The 21,455-nt window shown below is 39.6% G+C and overlaps 1 protein-coding gene across 1 annotated transcript in view; it reads left to right on the forward strand.

Moving 5' to 3' along the window:
• Window positions 1-324: 324 nt before the first annotated feature.
• LOC126109676 (oocyte zinc finger protein XlCOF6-like) overlaps window positions 325-21,455 on the forward strand; it is a 134,837-nt gene continuing 113,706 nt past the window's right edge. The window contains exons 1-2 of the mRNA XM_049914726.1: window positions 325-427; window positions 2,709-2,812. Coding sequence (XP_049770683.1) covers window positions 2,776-2,812 — 37 coding nt within the window. The 5' untranslated portion in view covers window positions 325-427; window positions 2,709-2,775. The remainder of the gene's footprint in view (window positions 428-2,708; window positions 2,813-21,455) is intronic.

A 21,455-nucleotide genomic window follows, 5' to 3' on the forward strand; every position in this document is an offset into this window, starting at 1 on the left:
TCTTCGGCGTCTGTAAGCCAACTTCAGTGCCTACTATCAGATTGTTAAGATGTATGTGAAACATGTATACAAAGTTTCTCAGTACTTCTGAAGGTGATGTATCTGCAGCAGAGCACTGAAAATACGCCAAGCGCTAAACGGATTAAAATAAACCGCCCTAAAAAATCACATGACTTGAGGTGCTGCAGGTTTTGCGGACAAAATTCTCGTTCTATGCATCTGAATGCTCACTCCATAGATGTTTATACCAAATGCTGCTTCGAGCTTAGATACTATCTATGGTCGAAGATATGCTGTAAAAGTTACATCTTTGTGGCACTCTCGTTTGACCAATGACGTTTAAGCGCATATTGTTTGAAAGTTGTTTACAAACATCTTGGAAGGCCAATGGAAATGTGTAAATATGCATCATAGCAGCATGCTGGAGGTATGTAAGACTTTTTTTTTAACTAGTGGGTATTGAAGTATAATTGTTTTACACGCATGTAGGCTGTCTGCAGTTTCCTCCCTCATTTGCTTCGGAGGCTCAGAACGTCATATTTCGTTCATGACCATTTCAGCTGGTACAAGCCAGTAAATACCTCTAATTCTTACTAACTTAAATAGGGTTCTGCCAACCGAAGCGAACACTTAAGCCCAAGAGAAAGCTCGTAGACACTGTTGTCAACACAAAGAATGGCAGAAGCAGGAAAGACATAGGAAGCAGATTGGCACTAAGAAAGCTTCCTTCAGATTAGATTAGTACTTGTTCCATAGATCATGAATACGATACTTCGTAATGATGTGGAACGTGTCAGGTTAATAAAAGCTGCCTATACAATATATTGCATTACACAAAATATTACATGACACTCAATATTTTTAATTTTTTTTGTAGGAGGTGGGTAAATTACCTACTTACTATATCCAAAAATTCATCTAATGAGTAGAAGGAGTTGCCATTCAGACATTTTTTAATTTTCTTTTAAATGCTATATGGCTATCTGTCAGACCTTTGAAAGAGCTGAGTTTGGTAGTCGGTATGGACATTGCACTGAGGAAACTTTTTTGGGAAGTGCACCCAGAACACAGCACTGCTTGGAAATCCAATGTGATCTGTAGGAAGATTGAAAGCATGCGAACTTCTTGCTATAGATTTGTGTGGGTTGTTAAAATATTGCACGAAGTATTATTTGAAGAAATAATTAATGAATTGTCAGCTGATATTTTAAAATTTATGTTATGCTGTACGATATTGGAGTTAAAAAGGATAGGATAGTTATCTGGAGTAATTTGCTACACTTTGATTTAATTTGTTAATTCTATGTGTGACCAAATATTGTTATGAAGCAAGATGATATGATCAGCTGATTCATATGTCCTTCTGTTATGAGTTCTTGCCTAAAATTTATGTGCATCACCCATTATTTTAATCTGCCTACACATTTTATGGGCTTTAGTCATTAAAAATAGTTGAATGAGTAAAAGCAGCCATTCATTGTATAATTAAGACATTGATTTGGGTGCGACAATAAAGGGGGGGGGGATATAAAAGGGTTGTGTAATGTGATTTCAGTTGCTTTAACATCAACACTATATGGTGAGTGGCCTTCGTTACTCATTTCAGTGTTTGTATGTCACTTAGTATTTTCCATTACAGTATTGGATATATTTATCAATATTTCATGAACACCATCGCTCCTGTTTAATATTCACTCTGAGTAGTGTTGTTACAGCACTCCGTATCAAAGTGTTGAAGATTCTATGTGTAATTAAACCTTAACCTTAATGTAAGTGCTGCCTACGCTACATCCACTAACAATAATTAAGAGTGCTTTTGCACAGTGTCATACATAGTGACCAAATATGGTATTTAGTGTTTTCACTATATTTTATACCTCCAATTTTAAGTAAATGCTTGTTTATTAGTTTCCATTAACCTCTCTGACTATTCCACAAGTCATCATTGGAACATTGAGCATTACAGGAGAGTGTACACATTAGTATAGCAGGATTTGTTCTGACATTTCTGCAGTTAGCGATCATTTTCTTGGCTAGAATGTGATTACCCTGCACTGCAGCAGTGATTTGTAAACACAATACAATCCAGGCTGTACAAATTAGAAATTAACCAAATGTTTACCATCATCACATGTTATGTTTATTGAGGACTTTTGATCAATACTGAAGATCTTCAGTAATGCCCATCACCATTCATTGATGAAATATATGACGCCTTCTTGTAGTACTATTGTGTGTCTAAACAAATGCATAAGTTATTAAGTAAAAGTCCAAATTGTTTCAGAACTTTCCTGAAAATCTGCAACATACTCTACAAACCACTGTGAAATGTGTGGTAGTGGATAGGGCCAACTACCCATTGCATCACATATTAGATTTTTGCCCCATCCCATTCCATAAAACACAGAAAGCAAAATTGCTTAAAGTCCTGTAATTAGTATAATCTTGTCTTTTTGATCCATGTGGGAGGGGTGTGTAGGGGCTTCTAGTATATTGTTAGATTCTTCACTTAAGACTGATTCTCAAAACTTTGTAAGTAGGCTTTGAGTCAACAAACCTGTGTCCTTATGTTCTGCATTTCTTTCTGTGTCCAGCATCCCCATTAATCTTATCTGGTATGGTTTACACACACTTCAACAATGTTGTAGTATTGGTAGCATGATTGTTTCATAATCGATCTCCTTTGTAGTCTGTCTGTATTTTTCCAGGGTCGTACTGATGGAGTGAAGTCTGTCACTTGCTTTACCTACAACTGATAAATGATGAGACTTTGTGATGAATCCATTTTGTATCCCTACAAAGTATGACTCAGGTATTTGTATGAGCTGACTTATTCAAACTGTGATGCATTAATATTGTAATTGTGGGATACTACTTTCTTCTTCTTTTTCTGAGGTGCACATTGTTACATTTCTGAACATTTAAAGCAAGTTGCCTCTCACTGTATCATTTATAAATCTTACCAAGATCAGCCTTAATATTGGTGCAACTTTCATCAGACAGTACTCCATTATAGATAATGCCATCATCTGTGAAAATCAGATCATATGATTAACGTTGTCTGCCATGTTATTAATATACAGCATGAACAACAACAACGCCAACACAATTCCCCAGGACACACTTGAAATTACTTCTAATCTGTCGATGACTCAGCATCCATGATAATATTTGGCATCCTCCCTACCAAGAAGTTCTCAATGCAATTGCATGTTGTTGTTGTGGTCTTCAGTCCTGAGACTGGTTTGATGCAGCTCTCCATGCCACTCTATCCTGTGCAAGCTTCTTTGTATCCCAGTACCTACTGCAACCTACATCCTTCTGAATCCGCTTCGTGTATTCATCTCTTGGTCTCCCTCTACGATTTTTACCCTCCACGCTGCCCTCCAATACTAAATTGGTGATCCCTTGATGCCTCAGAACATGTCCTACCAACTGATCCCTTCTTCTAGTGAAGTTCTGCCATAAGCTCCTCTCCTCCCCAATTCTATTCAATACCTCATCATTAGTTATGTGGTCTACCCATCTAATCTTCAGCATTCTTCTGTAGTACCACATTTTGAAAGCTTCTATTCTCTTCTTGTCTAAACTATTTATGGTCCATGTTTCACTTCCATACATGGCTACACTCCATACAAACACTTTCAGAAACGACTTCCTGACATTTAAATCTATACTCAATGTTCACAAATTTTTCTTCTTCAGAAACGCTTTCCTTGCCATTGCCAGTCTACATTTTATATCCTCTCTACTTCGACCATCATCAGTTATTTTGCTCTCCAAATAGCAAAACTCCTTTACTACTTTAAGTGTCTCATTTCCTAATCCAATTCCCTCAGCATCACCCGACTTAATTTGACTACATTCCATTATCCTCGTTTTGCTTTTGTTGATGTTCATTTTATACCCTCCTTTCCAGACACTGTCCATTCCGTTCAACTGCTCTTCCAAGTCCTTGCTGTCTCTGACAGAATTACAATGTCATTGGCGAACCTCAAAGTTTTTGTTTCTTCTCCATGGATTTTAATACCTGCTTCGAACTTTTCTTTTGTTTCCTTTATTTCTTGCTCAATATACAGATTGAATCACATTGGGGATAGGCTACAACCGTGTCTCACTCCCTTCCCAACTACTGCTTCCCTTTCATACCCCTCGACTCTTATAACTGCCATCTGGTTTCTGTACAATTGTAAATAGCCTTTCGCTTCCTGTATCTTACCCCTGCCACCTTCTGAATTTGAAAGAGAGTTTTCCAGTCAGCATTGTCAAAAGCTTTCTCTAAGTCTACAAATGCTAGAAACGTAGGTTTGCCTTTCCTTAATCTATGTTCTAAGATAAGTTGTAAGGTCAGTATTGCCTCACGTGTTCCAACATTTCTACGGAATCCAGACTGATCTTCCCCGAGGTCGGCTTCTATCAGTTTTTCCATTCGTCTGTAAAGAATTCGCGTTAATATTTTGCAGCTGTGACTTATTAAACTGATAGTTCGGTAATATAGTTCGGTAATTTTAACACCTGTCAACACCTGCTTTCTTTGGGATTGGAATTATTATATTCTTCTTGAAGTCTGAGGGTATTTCGCCTGTCTCATACAACCTGCTCACCAGATGGTAGAGTTTTGTCAGGACTGGCTCTCCCAAGACTGTCACTAGTTCTAATGGAATGTTGTCTACTCCGGGGGCCTTGTTTCGACTCAGGTCTTTCAGTGCTCTGTCAAGCTCTTCACGCAGTATCATATCTCCCATTTCATCTTCATCTACATCCTCTTCCATTTCCATTATATTGTCCTCAAGTACGTCGCCCTTGTATAGACCCTCTATATACTCCTTCCACCTTTCTGCTTTCCCTTCTTTGCTTAGAACTGGATTTCCATCAAAGCTCTTGATATTCATGCAAGTGGTTCTCCTTTCTCCTAAGGTCTCTTTTAATGTTCCTGTAGGCAGTATCCATCTAACCCCTAGTGATATAAACTTCTACATCCTTACATTTGCCCTCTAGCCATCCATGCTTAGCCATTTTGCACTGCCTGTTGATATCATTTTTGAGACATTTGTATTCCTTTTGCCTGCTTCATTTACTGCTTTTTTATATTTTCTCCTTTCATCAATTAAATTCAATATTTCTTCAGTTACCCAAGGGTTTCTACTAGCCCTTGTCTTTTTACCTATTTGATCCTCTGCTGCCTTCACTATTTCATCTCTCAAAGCTACCCACTCTTCTTCTACTGTATTTCTTTCCCCCATTCCTGTCAATTGTTCCCTTATCCTCTCTCTGAAGCTCTGTACAATCTCTGGTTCTTTCAGTTTATCCAGGTCCCATCTCCTTAAATTCCCACCTTTTTGCAGTTTCTTCAGTTTTAATCTAAAGTTCATAACCAATAGTTTGTGGTCAGAGTCCACATCTTCCCTTGGAAATGTCTTACAATTTAAAACCTGGTTCCTAAATCTCTGTCTTACTATTATATAATCTATCTGATACCTTTTAGTATCTCCAGGGTTCTTCCATGTATACAACCTTCTTTCATGATTCTTAAACCAAGTGTTAGCTATGATTGAGTTATGCTCTGCCCAAAATTCTACCAGGTGGCTTCCTCTTTCATTTCTTAGCCCCAGTCCATATTCACCTACTATGTTTCCTTCTCTCCCTTTTCCTACTGTCGAATTCCAGTCACCCATGACTATTAAATTTTCGTCTCCCTTCACTACCTGAATAATTTTTTTTTTCTCCTCATACATTTCATCAATTTCTTCGTCATCTGCAGAGCTAGTTGGCATATAAACTTGTACTACTGTAGCAGGCGTGGGCTTCGTGTCTATCTTGGCCACAATAATGCATTCACTATGCTGTATGTAGTAGCTTACCCGTACTTCTATTTTTTATTCATTATTAAACCTACTCCTGCATTACCCCTATTTGATTTTGTATTTATAAGCCTGTATTCACCTGACCAAAAGTCTTGTTCCTCCTGTCACTGAACTTCACTAATTCCCACTATATCTAACTTTAACCTATCCATTTCCCTTTTTAAATTTTCTTACCTACCTGCCCGATTAAGGGATCTGACATTCCACGCTCCGATCTGTAGAACACCAGTTTTCTTTCTCCTGATAATGATGTCCTCTTGAGTAGTCCCCGCCCGGAGATCTGAATGGGGGACTATTTTACCGCGGGAATATTTTACCCAAGAGGTCGCCATCATCATTTAATCATACAGTAAAGCTGCATGCCCTGGGGAAAAATTATTGCTGTAGTTTCCCCATGCTTTCAGATGTTCGCAGTACCAGCACAGCAAGGCCATTTTGGTTAGTGTTACAAGGCCAGATCAGTCAATCAGTTGCATGTTTTGTTTAATTCGGCATGTGATTGTATTCTCACAAGTAAGTGTTAGAGCAGTACTAATTCAAATGCTACTCAGATGTCAAGAAGTACAGCCCCGAGCTGACTTTGTTGTCCCATGCCTTTAAGGATTTAATGCGAGAAATATGCTCAAGACATGTGTAATGTGAAAGCTAAAGGACTGCGAACATCAGCTTAACAGAATACAAATGTGTCATTCCATTGAGCAGTATAAGTCGTTGCACTGTATTGTGTCCGACTAGAGCGGTGGAAACACGAATCTCTTCCTCTTCAGCAGTGGATCCCAACCTTTGGGACCATTACCTCAGAGTACAATCTCATATGAACCAGCACCCCTGCCTTTTTCCCCCCACCATCATCAGCATTAGCAGCTAATGCACTGGTCACTAAAGTAGTACCTTATTGAAAGACTCACAACAGGCTGATGAGTCACAATGTCATTATTTTTAAGTATACTACAGAACAAAAAAGAACTGCATTGCATTGGATACAGTCCCCAACAGTAAGTCTTTCCTTTTCATCCTGTACAGTAAGTGTCCCCTGACCCACAGTTCTGGGTGACTTCCTGAAATCTACCCCCTTTTCCTAAACCTTTCCAGACCTTTTCCTTCAGCCCTCTTCCTTCCCCTTCAACCCTTCTGCTTGAAGAGGCAGCCACTGTCTCCAAAAGCTTGCCAATTACAACCGTCTTTTATGTGTGTGTTCTGCTGCCGCTTGGTGGGTAGATTTTTTTATCTGTCCAATTAAATGATTTTACAATGTTCAGTATCACTGTGCTACCACATAAGGACAATAGGGTTGTTATTCATTTTTTGTGGTTAGGAGTGAAAGTTAAACTGTGTGAATCTGCAGTAGAATGTTCAGTATGAGGACTACTATTTGTATAAAGAGGGAAGTGTGAGAGGCGTCGAAAAGTTCCGAAATGAAAGACTCAGTGACAGGCTAAAGTCTAGCTCAAGACCAGAAGCAGTCACAGTGGTGCTTATCTGCTGCTCATAAGTTCACAATGTGTCTGTTCGGTTAGCCAGTGGGATCATTCTTTGATGCAACCACTGAGAGGTGAGAAGAGACTATGTATTTCTAGCTCTGAAATTGATACAAACCATTGTCTTGTGTGCTTGTTTTTGGTATATTTGTGAGTTCTGAGAAAAATATGTTTTGATTATAGCAGCAATTGCTATCAGGTGGACTGATAAATGTGATTTAGTTCTGCACGTGACAACATCCATTTGTGCATGTCTCGTGGATTAATTACAGACATGAAAATATATCAAATGTGGTGGGGAAATGACTACACAGTTGATCTGTGTGAGCATGCTAAGAGGATTAGCGTTTTTTAGTTAAATGATGGGTGAAGGTAGATGGATCAACGTTTATTAACATATCAAGTGAGTGACTGTATTATTAATAAGACATTGATCCACCTACCTTCTCCCATGATTTAATTTAAAAACATTGATCCACTTCCTCAGTGTGCTCACGCAGATTGATTCCATAGTCATTTCACCACCACATTTGATCATTTTTGTATCTCTGCAGTTAATCCGTGAGACATGCACCAACAGACAACATTGATGGCAGAACTAAATCACGTTTATCAGTCCACTTTATAACCATTCACTGCCATAATCACAAAATATTTTTCTCAAAACTCACTAATACAGTGGAAAATTGGAGACAAGACAGGCAATGGCTTCAATTTCGGTGCTAAAAATACACTGTCTCTCTCTTTGTCTCTCATTGGTTATGTCAAAGAATCATCTCATTGGCTACGTAAACTGATACATTGCCAACATATGAGCAATAGATAAGCACTGCCGTGAATGCCACTGGGCCAGATGTAAACTTTAGCCAAAATGTCATACTACAGATACTTTGTGAAACCAGTAATCCTATTATGCTGGTGCACTTCCTGAAAAGAGGCTAAACTGTGACTAGGAATTGCTACAGTGACTGGTCAGAAAAGCATTTGAAGCTTGTGTACAGTCAAATCCCTCCAGTAGATACTGTGCTCCATAACACTCCAAGTCTGCATACATGATCTAAAATGTAAGATGTCGACATGCCCATCATACAGCTCAAACTTGATACCATCATGATTTTGTTTGCATAGACCTGGAAAGAATATTTGCAGAATCATAAGTTTTTAAATGATGATATGGTTTGGAGGCTACTAGGACCATGTCAGGGCCAAGGAGGTCAAGTGGGTAGAGCAGTAGGGTTTGGCTCTTCGGGTCCCAAATTTTAACCCGAGTATGGGTGGAGATTTTTCCTTGTTCAGTCCCTCCGAGATTACACCAGGTGCACTTAGCCTGCTGTCAGAATGAGTGCTGCGGTTCTTTCCACGGATTGAATGGCAGCCAGGCTGAGGGATTTGCCACCTATCCTCCACCTAGAGCTGCAGGAGATAGAAGGGCCGCATTCTGTCACTAGTCAGGCCAATACTGCAGTGAGAGGACTTCACTTTTACTTATTAACAATATCACTGGTCTTTTTTTTTCTGGAGTATATTTTCAAATGTAGGGGCAAGTTGGCAAAACTGCGTTGCTAAGGAAGAGGACATGGAAAAGTAATGCACATATACTTACTGTATTAAAATTGTAAGAAAAGTTGTAATGTTCCTGTTGTTTAATGTCTTGCCCTTCTATTGGAAATACGGAAGCATCCGATCCCACCCGTCTGCTTTGACCCATGACGTCACAAGTATGGTGGAAACGACCATAAACCGCGATTCCAATGTGAAGCATATAAAGTTGTTACGTACAAATTATAAGGATGAAAATACATCGAAAAACAAACACACATACATTCCACAAAAAGCCTAATGACACTAACGGGACAAGCGGTAAATAGGGGTGTTTGCGTGGGGACAAACTAAATATAAACAAATTTAGACACCCACCCCCACACAAAACGACGAAAAAAAACCGACATCACAAAACTCCTTAAATACCACTAAACACAATATCATTTGGAATCGGACATTTCCCTTGACCTATATAGCTCAACAGCAGCTCCCGATCCCATAAATTAGGACCTAACACTTCCCTTGACCTATATAGCTCAAAAACATCTCCCGATACCAATACCAACATTCACAGCCACACATTGGGATCGAACACTTCCCTTGACCTGTTATCCTTAAGACATCTCCACATACAGCCGTCCATGGTCCAAGACGCCGGAACTTTAAGTAAGCCTCATTTCTTCACGACATACTGAACACTTCACGACTTCATCCAAAAATCCGAATAGTTGAAGAAATTTTGTTAGAGACAAGGCACTGTCCCCCGTCATAGCCGACAACCAAAAACTGTTGACCCTGTCAGTCATATCCATATCTACCATGGACATAAAAAAAGGAATTTACCAAAATTCACACACAACGCCACACTCACTAACTAAACCAAAAACATCGCCTAACACAGCACCAGGGAGCACCACCGATCACATCAAAATGACACCTACAAACACGCCCCTCTCCAAACTAAATTCCATGACGTCACACACGACAACAGCCTTACGTCGTGGGTCAAAGCCGACAGGTGGGATCGGACGCTTCGGTTGACCCCTTCTATTTCACGTAGTATATCTGGTGGGGATGATGAATGGTGTCCCCTTCCCATAGGTAAATCAGTTTTCTTGTTGCAGTATATATTGTGATGTGACGGGGTCAAGAGAAGTTTTCCATAATAGTTGTTGGCTTTGACCAATGACATAATGTTAATGGCTACTGTGATGTTGTCTTTTAGTCTGTATTTTCCCTGTTTCGTCATTAGTTGGCAAAGCCAACATGTGTAAAATAAAAAATACCTGGTTGCGGTGACAGTCATCTGGAGCTTAGCCAATTTGTAAAAATTGCCACTGATACCATGTCATAGTTACCATATTGTTTACGATATTTGTCGCATGTTTTCTTTGATCAAAGCTGACAACTTGCATTTAGCCATGTGATAAAGTACCGTGACTGTGGCTATCATGCACCTAGGTAGTAGAAGTTCTCAGTTTCTGAAGATTTCAGTGTCCCATCTGTTGTATGGCCATTGAAAATAATATTATAGTTGGATGAAAATTGGCATTATTCAGGACTCTTTATTCAACACTCTCATGATGGAATACTATATTAAACTGCTCCTTTTGTGCGAAATGTGTTTTTATGTTGATTAGAGTAAATATCCACAGTTTAGCATGAGAGACATGCATGTGTCGGCATTAATTTGTTCGTTCATTCATCACATTCCATAATTCAGTTGAGGAGGAGAACCTTCAAGGATATAGAACATGTGAAGAGACAAGGAATTGGTGTGAGCTTAATCTCTATGTTGTTGTAACAATAAACTACCACCATAATGCTTAGTGCTGCACAATATTATGCCATTTAATTTTAATTGAGTAAAGTAGAAAGAAAGTTATTTTGGAAAAAAAAACACCTAATTTATACTATGTAACTGCTCTCTATCAGTTTGTTAACTTTATTTTACTTTATTGCCGTGGCATTTTTCAAAGAAAATATTTACGTACATTTCTAATTATTGAGTTCTATTTACAGAACATTACAGTGTGTCATTCAGTTCTACAACAAGCACTGCTACTTGTTATTTAGTTAACATGTGTTTTCAATACCTTCTCTAGATATTCAGATAATTTGTAGAAAGAGTTGCTAATGATATGTTTTTTAATGTACTTTTGAATTTCCAATTTCTTGCTTTGTTGTATGGGCATTTGTTTTATATTGTCCCACCGATGCAGATAACTCCACTCTGAACTCTAGACAAGGAGGCAAAGTTACATGAAAGTAATTTTTGTGTCTCATATTGTGCCTGTGTAAATCACATTTCAGCTTAAATTTATTTTTATTGTCAGCAACAAAACCACTATAAAGTGAGTGAAACCGCTCCAATATCCTTAAAAGGCAGTTAAGGTGCCAGTGACTTTTGCATTGCGTACTACAGTTGGTAACTGTTTGCACAATGAATGATGGGAAGTGAACAAGACAAATGATGAGTAGGACATCAAGGCAAGAGGTTGGAACCAGTGAGAAAGTAAAGTTCAATAAATGTGTGAAATTACGTGGCAGCATAATAGATTTCATTGAACAGAATGTTGTCATATACAGCAGAATATTCTGTAAAATTTAAACTGTACCCTTAGGTTCCTGCATAATCATACCCAAAGAAATCGAGACATTTCAAAAATACCCCACACAGTTTCTGAAACAGAGCAGTCTGTCAACACCATTGCTTACTCACAACCCATCTGTAACATTGGAATACAGAACAGTGGCCTAAGGAATCATGCCATATTCTGAGAAAAATAAAATACAAGAAATATATACAAAAACCATAATAGGTGCAGGGTTGTTCTACTTTAATCCTATCCAAAAAAATACCATGCGGTTTAAAAAAAATGTAATTAGCCTACAAAATGTTAAATAGTTAGCTTCACATAAATTAAAAAGAGCCATCATAATCATTGAATGCAAAATTGGTGTCGGAGCATTTCATTTTATTAATATTGTGTTTTAAGTTTTCTTGAAATATAAGGAACACAGTTAAATAAACATTAACACTGGCACAAAAAAACTTTAACTTGATGTAGAATCATAATGACTGTAAAGTACAATTTAGCCATTTTTGGAAGCATGCAGAAAATTATAGAACTTCTCTAGTTCCTAGGGTCTTTTCTTTCCTAAATTATTTCTTGCTCATTGGTGGAGAAGATTCTCTCAGTGCTGGCAAGACAGGAACTGAGGCTCTGATAAAGAAGTTGTAAGAATGGGTTAGTGCTTTGAATAAATTGATTTTAGAAATTTAAAATGAACTGTTGAATGGTCAGTACAGGAAAAATAAAATCAATAAAACTGTGGTAACCTATCAGACTACCACATAGGCATCGGGCACTGGCTGACGTCTATGACAGTGGCTGCTAGGAGGAATCACGGCGGCCAAGCGACAGCTCATGGCGATTTTACAGGCACATTTAGCACTACTTGCAGCAAGAGTCGATACAGGCGATTGCAACCTGGCACTCACCCTCTGTCTGCTCTGGTTCTGTGTGCAGTTCTCTTATTGAACTGTTTATAACTGTCTTGCCACATTGCACCCCGGACGTTGTACTTGTTGTTAAACCTGGTACTTGTGATCAGTCCCCACATCACCATATTCTCTGAATTACACAGATAGGAGTTGTCCTTATGACTCGTCCTTCAATCATCTAATTGTGCACCACACACAGTGCCCCATATGTGCTTGCAGATTGAACTCACCACTGCCATCTTTTTAACACCTGCATCTTATGCTTCTCCTTCCCATCTTCAATCAACATGAACAGTGTAGCCAGACAGTCTCCTCCTCCCCTATTCCCCCTTCCTTTCCACCCCGTTGTCCCACTCCCTCAAAAATTAGTGAAGTTCTTTATGTGCCTATCTGTGCCTGAACAGTTCTATGGGTTGTTACCTCATTGACATATTGTAGTGGTTAGGGGCAAAGTTGCATGCAGCCATCCAGATTGGATACAGTGAATGTACGTGCAAGACAGGGAACACAGCTTTCATGTAGTGCTCCAAGAAGAATTGAGATTGGCTGACTACTGGCTCCTACGACTCAACTCACTGAAACATTAATCATGAAGTTATTTTAATTGATTTGCGATAGTCTGCTAGATGACGTCTTCTATATATTTTCGTAGCCTCATTTAAAATATGAAACTATAAAAAATTCTCCATTTTTGTAATTTCTTTGCTTGAGAACTGAGCATATCTGTTGATTTCATGAATTGCCAGTATGCATAGAGATAAAAGAGCCCAATACAAGCTTTGATGTAAACAAATCAGTTGAGTAAACAGAAGGGGAATTTCCAGAACAGTTTGATAATTTGAAAGTGTCTAAAATTTTTAGAAGTGTGTTTGCACACCAACTCACACTTTTTAAAAGGTTTATTGTAAAAATGATCATAAGGTTTTATTACACATCTTCTCATTTCCTTGCCATTTATTGATTTGAAATTATTGCACATTGAATCATTTTCTTACCTTCTAGTGGCATAAATTTTGCAGTGTGATTAATAATAGAAATTAAATGAGTGAGGGACTTAAAACTGTATTATAATTATAAAGAAAGCACAAGACTGAAATCTTTTGCAGTCTCATAGAAAGTCTGTTTTTCATACAAGAGAGTCACTTCTACAAATTTGGCGACTTGGTGTCATCTTGGGATGAAAAGTATTGAAGGATTGCTACTTGGGCTATTGGAGGAATGCAATAGTCAGAACAATTTTGCTACAATTTCTAATTAGTAGAAGATCAGGTGAGCATCATAATTTCATCAGAAGAGTGTTTTGATGTTTTTCTAGAGTGTTCATGCTTTGACTGCTATGCTTAATGTCTAACTGTGTTACTCGGTTGCAACACATTTCCTTCTGGAAGCAGAATATGATAGACATCAGTTGTTCACCTGTTTGACTTGTTTCTTCAGAGAAAGTGTCTTCATTCAATGGCTGTTTGTTTTTCTCTATCAGTGCTTTTGAAAGTTCATCAGGTCCTTGGATGTATGTATTTCCACAGCCCCTAGGGATATGTTTCCATGATATGGTTTTCACTAGGTCGACAAACTGGTCATATTTTCCTGGAACTGGAAATTGACTGGCTCATTTGTACTATAGTCATAAGATACAATGTTTCTAGGCTTTGTGAAATGCCCAGTTTTACATTTCTGTACTTGTAAAGCAAGTTACTAATCTTTGCACCACTATCAGCTCTTATCAAGATCTGATGTGAAAAAGGGTCCCTATCTCTTGATTTGAATGTTGGCAGTATATAAAATATATTTTTTCATAATCTTGCATACACTGAAAGTAATCTTTATCTGTCAAGACAATAAAGACCTTTGCAAACTCAATTAAAATCTTAAAAGAAAACTCCATTTTGATAATAGTGAAGTGGTGTAATCAGACTTGGCCATGTACAGTTAAAGAAAATGTGAAATATATGTGTAAATGTCAGTTCATGAGATGTGAGGACAAGCTTAAATAGCTAGGAATGAAAGTCTGACTTACAGATCTTGTTCGAAAGGTTTAAAAGAAAACCTCATAAAACTCAGTTCCTGTGAACATTGAAACAACATGCATTCCTTTTTTTATTAATGCAGGTTGCGACATCTCACTGTACAGTTCTTTCATAACATGAGTTACTCCATGCTGTTTAGGTGAGCGTGTTTGTAGATGTTTGTAAAATGAAGTGTGTTATCTGTGCTAATGCAGTACATAGAAAATACTTTAAAAAGAGGGATTGGGAATGTGGGAGCAGCCTCAGGTTGCCAAACATCATATCAGATGTATTGTCATGTCTTATATTTTTTGAAGTGATGTGACGACCTCGGTAGATTTTAAATATGTTGTCCATTATTGTCAATAAATGTATGGTAAGGTGCTGCGTAATGTTTCCCCAATTATGTTTTTCATAGAGCATTAACATTTTCATTGGTAAAGTGACTCTCATGTGGATGACAGCATTATTGTAACTAATGTAAAACATCAGTCCATTGTACAGTCCTCATAAATGTTTCATATATTTCCTCCAGTCTTATTGTTTTCTATGTGTAGTGACCTACTACGTTTGCAGATCTCGACATGTAAGCCGTGCCTTAAAATAGAGATAAGTTTAAGCAGTTGGACTTGACCACTGTGTTTCAGTTAAGTCTTCAGAGAAAAGAAGTCAGGAACAATCTCCTGTTTTGTTGAAAGCAGGATTTTATTAGGTAATGAGAGGAAACTTCGCTACCAAATGGGTTCACAAGCTTTTAATTCAGTATCCTTTGTTTCCCAACATCTCAGAGCAACCACTGCTATTACTTATGGCAAACAGTCCTGCTGGAAGAACATGCACAACTGAGCATTATAGCAGAGGTTGAGAATACCGCTTCAGTTGTAAATTACTTTATTTTCACACGACCAGTTTCAGACTGTCATAAGCCCATCCTCAGGTGTCGTACCGGAAATAGCAAAAGACGGGAGATAATTTTCACCTGCTGCAACGCAAAAAAAAAAAAAAAAAAAAATTAAAACCTACTTCAATATGCAAGTGGCACCAGACAGTACTACGGCGGCTGCTTGGGTAGGGAATATATACAAATGATATCACAACACTTACACTGTGCTGTGGTCCCCGAGCGCTGCATGTACCAGGCGCAGTGTGCTGCCTATGAGTGCAGAACAGGGAGTAGCAGATGCAAATGAGGAGGAAAATTGGTTAACCAGAGTGGCAAAGTGACAGAGAGTACAACACGGGTCTACTAGCCCGGCCATTCACAATTTGAATTTAGTAGTTTACATTTAAAATTAATAAAATCAAAAAAATTACATAAAAAGTACATGATATAAGTTAAAAGTGCATTATGTGTAAGGAATAAAAAACAAAAAAATTACATGAAAAATACACATCATTAGTTAAAAGTGCATTATGTGTAATGCACTTTGCGCCGTGTGAAAATAAAGTAATTTACAACTGAAGCAGTATTCTCAACCTCTGCTATTACTTGTGGGTTATGTATAGAGACAGGTAGTGGAACTGCTTTTGCCAAATTCTGACTGGTCTATGTCTCTCAGGAAGAAGCACTAGCTACGCACTTTTTCTGAATACAATGACAAAAAATTCTCACTGGTCTGAAGTCCTTAACTTCGATGAAAACAGCAGTAACAATCATGGATATAATATTAAGAAGAAAAATTACTTTCACTATCCTTTATTCAGCCTTAGTACAGCACAAAAAGTGATGAGGCATTTAGCTATAAAAATATGTGATAGCAATGTGAAGAACTTAATAGATAATAAAACTAACTTGAAATCATACCTGCCTGGCAGCTGCTTCTACTCCTTAGAATTTTTTAATGCATAGTATTATGGTGTATTGGTTGGGGGGGTGGGGTGTTATGAAGGGGAGATGTGAGTAAAGAAAAAAAATTACCACAACAAGAAATCATGTAAATTGTAGTGTGTTGGTATATTTTTTGCTGAGAATTTTTACTATAATTGTAAAACTGACTTTTTCCATATCATAGTGAGTGGTTGCAATTACAGAACACAAACTAAATCACTTCTTGTCGGTAATGTTCAGTGGCCATGCTTTACTTCAGTATCAGGCTGCACTCCAGAGAGATACCTTAAGAAAATACTTTCTATCACACAAATTTATATTTTGTATGAATATCTTCTCAGTGAGTGTTTCTTGCTGTTGCCAGTGTGCCTTTTATATCCTGCACACTTACACCATCATCTGATATTTTACCCCTGAAATAGCAAAACTCGTGTACTGCTTTCAGTGTTTTGTATTTGTAAGCTTGTTATCTCTCTCTCTCTCTCTCTCTCTCTCTCTCTCTCTCTCTCTCTCTCTCTCTCTCTCTGTCTCTCTCTTTCCCTCACAATGATAGCCATTCAACTGATCTTCCAAGTCATTTGCCTTCTCTAACATTATTACAGTATAATTGGCAAATGTTGGAAGTTTTATGAGGGGTGTTCAATAAGTAATGCAACACTCTTTTTTTCTGAAAGCAGGTTGGTTTCATTCAGGATTCCAATACACCATATTATTACCCACCCTTTTGTCTACAAAACCCTAGTTTTCAATATAATCTCCATTCAGTGGACAGCTTTACCCCACATTAGTGGGAGGAACTGTATGCCTACATGGTACCAGTCTGCTGGTCAACGTCGGAGCCAATATCTTGGTGATTCAATAACCTCACCATCATCCACAGACTTCTTCCCAAATAGTGGGTCCTTCTTTGGGTCAAAGAGATGGAAGTCGAAAGATAGGAGATCCAGGCTGTAAGGTGGATGAGGAAGTACAATTGAATGAAGTTTTGTGAGCTATTTTCGGGTACGCAGACTTGGGTGAGGCTTTACATTGTCATGGAGAAAGAAAAGTTTGTTTGCATTTTTGTGGCAACATATGCACTGGAGCTGTAGCTTCAGTTTCCTGAGGGTAGCGTAGCTTATCATTGCACTGTGAGGGAGGCCAGCACAGACTTCCAGCTGTGGAGCGATATGTTTGATTGTGATCTGTTGATCACCTTGAATGAGAGTGTCTGCATGTTCCAACATTGCAGGAGCCACAGTTGTGCGTGGCCAGCACATGGGAGCTCGGACAGGTGTCATGACCTTGTTGCAGTTATAACAGGTGCCTTTTCAAATGACTCACCATGCTTTTGTTCACTGCCAGTTCTTCGTAGATATCATGCAAGTGCCTGTGAATATCTTTGATTCTCGTGTTTTCCGCCAAAAGAAACTCAGTGACAGCTCTAAGCTTGGAACACAGTTCCGTTACAGATGCCATTTTGATTGTTACATATAGTGCTGTCACATATTGGAACTTCATGAAACTTTAGGAGCTGAAGCAGGAATATCCCAAGATGTCCCACAACAGATTGTGCATTTCTGCAACTGATTTCTGCAACTGAAATTGCCTGAGAAGTAAATTGTGTTGCTTTACTTATTGAATGCCTCTTGCATTTCTTCTGACTGGCCTTTAGTTCCTTTCCTAAATATCTTCTTGTTTTCTTCTGCTGCTCAGATGGAATAACATCAGAATAGGCTGCAACCTAGTCTGATTCCATGTCCATTACTCTCTTTTGTACCTTTACACTTAAAGCTGTAGTTTTTTACCTCAGCTATATCGAGTGAAAGTATGCCAGTGATACCACTTCAGGTCAACACAGTGAGAGAGATTTACCATTGCAATGTTAACAGTCGAGAATTTTACATACCTTACTTGTATATTGGTGTAATCTCAGCGTACATTGGAGAACAGCAATTTGATTGTCTTGGTTCTGTGACATATTTTTGATTAACTTTTGGCACCTCAATGCAAAGAAAAAAAAGCACACTTTTTATCTATCACATCAACTTTTTAAACTACGGATTGCCCTCTCTTTGTCTCAAAAGCCTCATAAAATGTGTTGTTTGCAAATAGTAGTTTTATGCACACCAAAGCTGTTTATAGTTATTGCAAAATAAATCACATTTGTACAAATAGTAAAGTTTTTGCAAAACAGTGAACATGCATATTGCCCACACCAAAATTCATAGAAACACAAATAGGTAAAATAGAGCAAGTAAATAAACTTAAATATCTTGGAAAAACTGTACAACAGAATGGATTAGAAAAATCTGCAGTAGATGTAAGAATTAACAAAATGGAAAGAGCATATAGTTGGACCAAAAATATTTACAACAAGAAATGTATATGTAGAAAAACAACTACACCGCAGTGGTATGACTAGAATGTTTAAATGTATCTGAATGCCTAACAATGAACTGTAAGATGGACAAACTAGAGGTACTGGAAGGAAGGATTATTAGAAAAATAATGGGTGCAAAAAAAACTGCAGATGGTTGAAAAATAAGAAGTAATTAGGAGATCTACAAAAATATGGAGAAAATATCTCAAGTAATGGCCAAACGAGGATTAACCTTTTTCAGACACCTTTATCAAATGGATGGAGGTAGACTAACAAAACAAATACTCCTATATTTCTGGAAGAAGAAATCGACAATAGCATGGATTACAGAAGTAAGGAAAGATCTAGAAAGAAACATCATCAAAGAATCAGAAATAGCAGTAAGAAACCGTTTTAAAAATAAAATACTAAATTTGGAAGGCTTTCAAAGCAGAAGAAATAAAAAATGAGGAAAAACATGGACGGAAGAAAAGAGGAGACTTCATGGGGCGAAAATGAGGTAATACTGGAAAAATATGAAACAACAACAAAGGAAGAAGAGGAACTGAAGTTGTTAATGTGATCCTAGTTGGTCAATACGGTTGGGGGGGGGGGGGGGAAGTTGATAGTGAATTGTTTGGCATATTGGATATAGCTGTTCTAACCATCAGTGATGTGAGAAAATTTGTGCTGGACCAAAACTTGAGCTCGGATTTCCTGTGTGCTGGATGTGAAGCAATGATTGGTTTTGACCGTATGCTATAGTCTTCTTCAGATGTATAAAGGAGGGTAAAAAAAATTAAGCAGGGCTAACAAATTAACAGTGACATGTTAATACAAAAACACTGAAAGTATGTGACACAATCTCATCTTTTTCTCGAGGAAATGTATTATTGTTCTTGACAGTCAAAATGGTATAAACTTGCCGCAGCTTTAAATTCAATGAAATGTGAATAGTTCATATGTTTGGTGTAATTTATATGGTAGGTTGTCCCGGAATTCTTCCTGAGAACAGGATTTGATCTAAAGTCCATTCAGCTTGCTATGTGGATTAAGTAACAGATGTGCCTTGATACTTTTCATCACATTTGTATTGCTCAAAGTGACATAGGTGGGCCCTCACAAAACCTCTAATCAACAGTGTTCTCTAGCGAGTCAACACCTGCTCTTATATAGACTTGCCTGATTGTTAAGTGTAGTAACACTGTTCACGTTACGTCACACTTCACTTAGCGTAGACCGGGACTGTGTCCTAGGCATGCCCGATGTTGACTGACTGCGCACGGCCTGTCCTCCCGGAGTTGTTGTTGTTGTTCTTGTTGTTACGCCGGCAGAGGTCGCGTCCGAATTCTCGCGTGCCCTCTGGTGGACGGGACTCTACTGGCGGCGACTACCGTTCGTGACGCGCCGTGCCAATGTGCGCCTCCCGCGATCTTTCTGGTGGCTACTACACTCCTCCTCCTTCGGGGGGTGAAGCCACTGTGATCCACTGCGTCGGAAGGTGGAGCGTCGGGCAGGAGCGATGACCTCCACATCCATTGGATGGCCGGAGTCGAGGGGATCTGCCAACCCTCGAGCCGGAACCTTCGAATACGGCTGGAAGTGACCCACACGAAGAGGCCCCCGTCGTCCCACAACCGGAGCCCGGGACAGAACGGGCGACAAGCTGTCGAACTCTGGATCCTGTTCCACCTCAGGAGGGGCAAGACCCAGTGGCGGGGACGAAGGGGAAGGGACGACCACAGGGGAACTAGCCCCCTGCGAAACCGGGCCGGCTAGGGGGGCCGGCTCTCGCTGAGGCAGCTCGAATGACGGCGATGCCGGTGCTGGAGCCACTGGAGGCTGCCAAGGCTGAGAACCATCACAGTGCGGCAGAGTCACAGCGGGTAGAGGAGGTAACGTCCCCTGTGAAACCAATACAGGTGCCGGCAATGGGGAAGCCGGTGCCCGAGAGGGCGGAGGGTGGGTGCCCGAACTTGGACGTAGCTGATTTTGGTGACGATGTACCACCCGGTCCCCCACCTGCAAGGTATAGAGCCGGCGGCCATGTCGGTGCAGGACCACCGCCGGTATCCAACGTGGATTGCGACCAAACCCACGGGCCCAGACTGACATACCCAGTGGAAAGCCAGGTACTCCGTTTTGGGAAGACTGGCGAGGACCAGGCTGGAGGAGGTGCAGCAGAGTCCTAGGTTGACGCCCATGGAGGAGCTCTGCGGGGCTGCGGTCTCCCATTGGTGTGGTCCGGTATGCCGTCAAGAAAAACGTCAATGCTTCCTCTGCAGGAAATTCGTGCACATACTTTTTCATCTGCGTCTTAAAGGTGCGCACCATGCGCTCAGCTTCCCCATTCGATTGTGGATGGAAGGGGGGAGAGCAAACGTGCCGAATACCGAAGCGCCTACAAAAATCCTGGAAGGTCTGCGAAAGAAACTGCGGTCCATTGTCCGAGACCAGGGTGATTGGCAGACCTTCCCCAGAAAAGATTTTTGCTAGTGCCTGGATTGCAACGTCTGAAGTGGTTGAGGAGCAGCGAACCACATATGGGAATCGGGAATAAGCATCAATGACAATGAGCCAAAAGCCATTGAGAAACGGCCCCGCAAAATCTATGTGAACACGTTCCCACGCCTGGGTTGCCGGCGGCCATGAAGAGAACGCTGCCCTGGGAGATGCTTGTTGGCTCGCACACTGGGAACAGGCGGCCATCAAGTGCTCAATTTCCCTGTCAATACCGGGCCAGTACACATGTCTGCGAGCCAAGGTTTTAGTACGGGAAACACCCCAGTGCCCCGCATGTAATAACTTGAGGACCTCCCGTCGTAAACTGGCAGGAACAACCACGCGAGGAGCTGTATCATCGGTAGCCAGAAGGAGAACTCCTTCCA

Source organism: Schistocerca cancellata, chromosome 12 (genome assembly GCF_023864275.1).
Source record: "Schistocerca cancellata isolate TAMUIC-IGC-003103 chromosome 12, iqSchCanc2.1, whole genome shotgun sequence".
Lineage (NCBI taxonomy): Eukaryota > Metazoa > Arthropoda > Insecta > Orthoptera > Acrididae > Schistocerca > Schistocerca cancellata.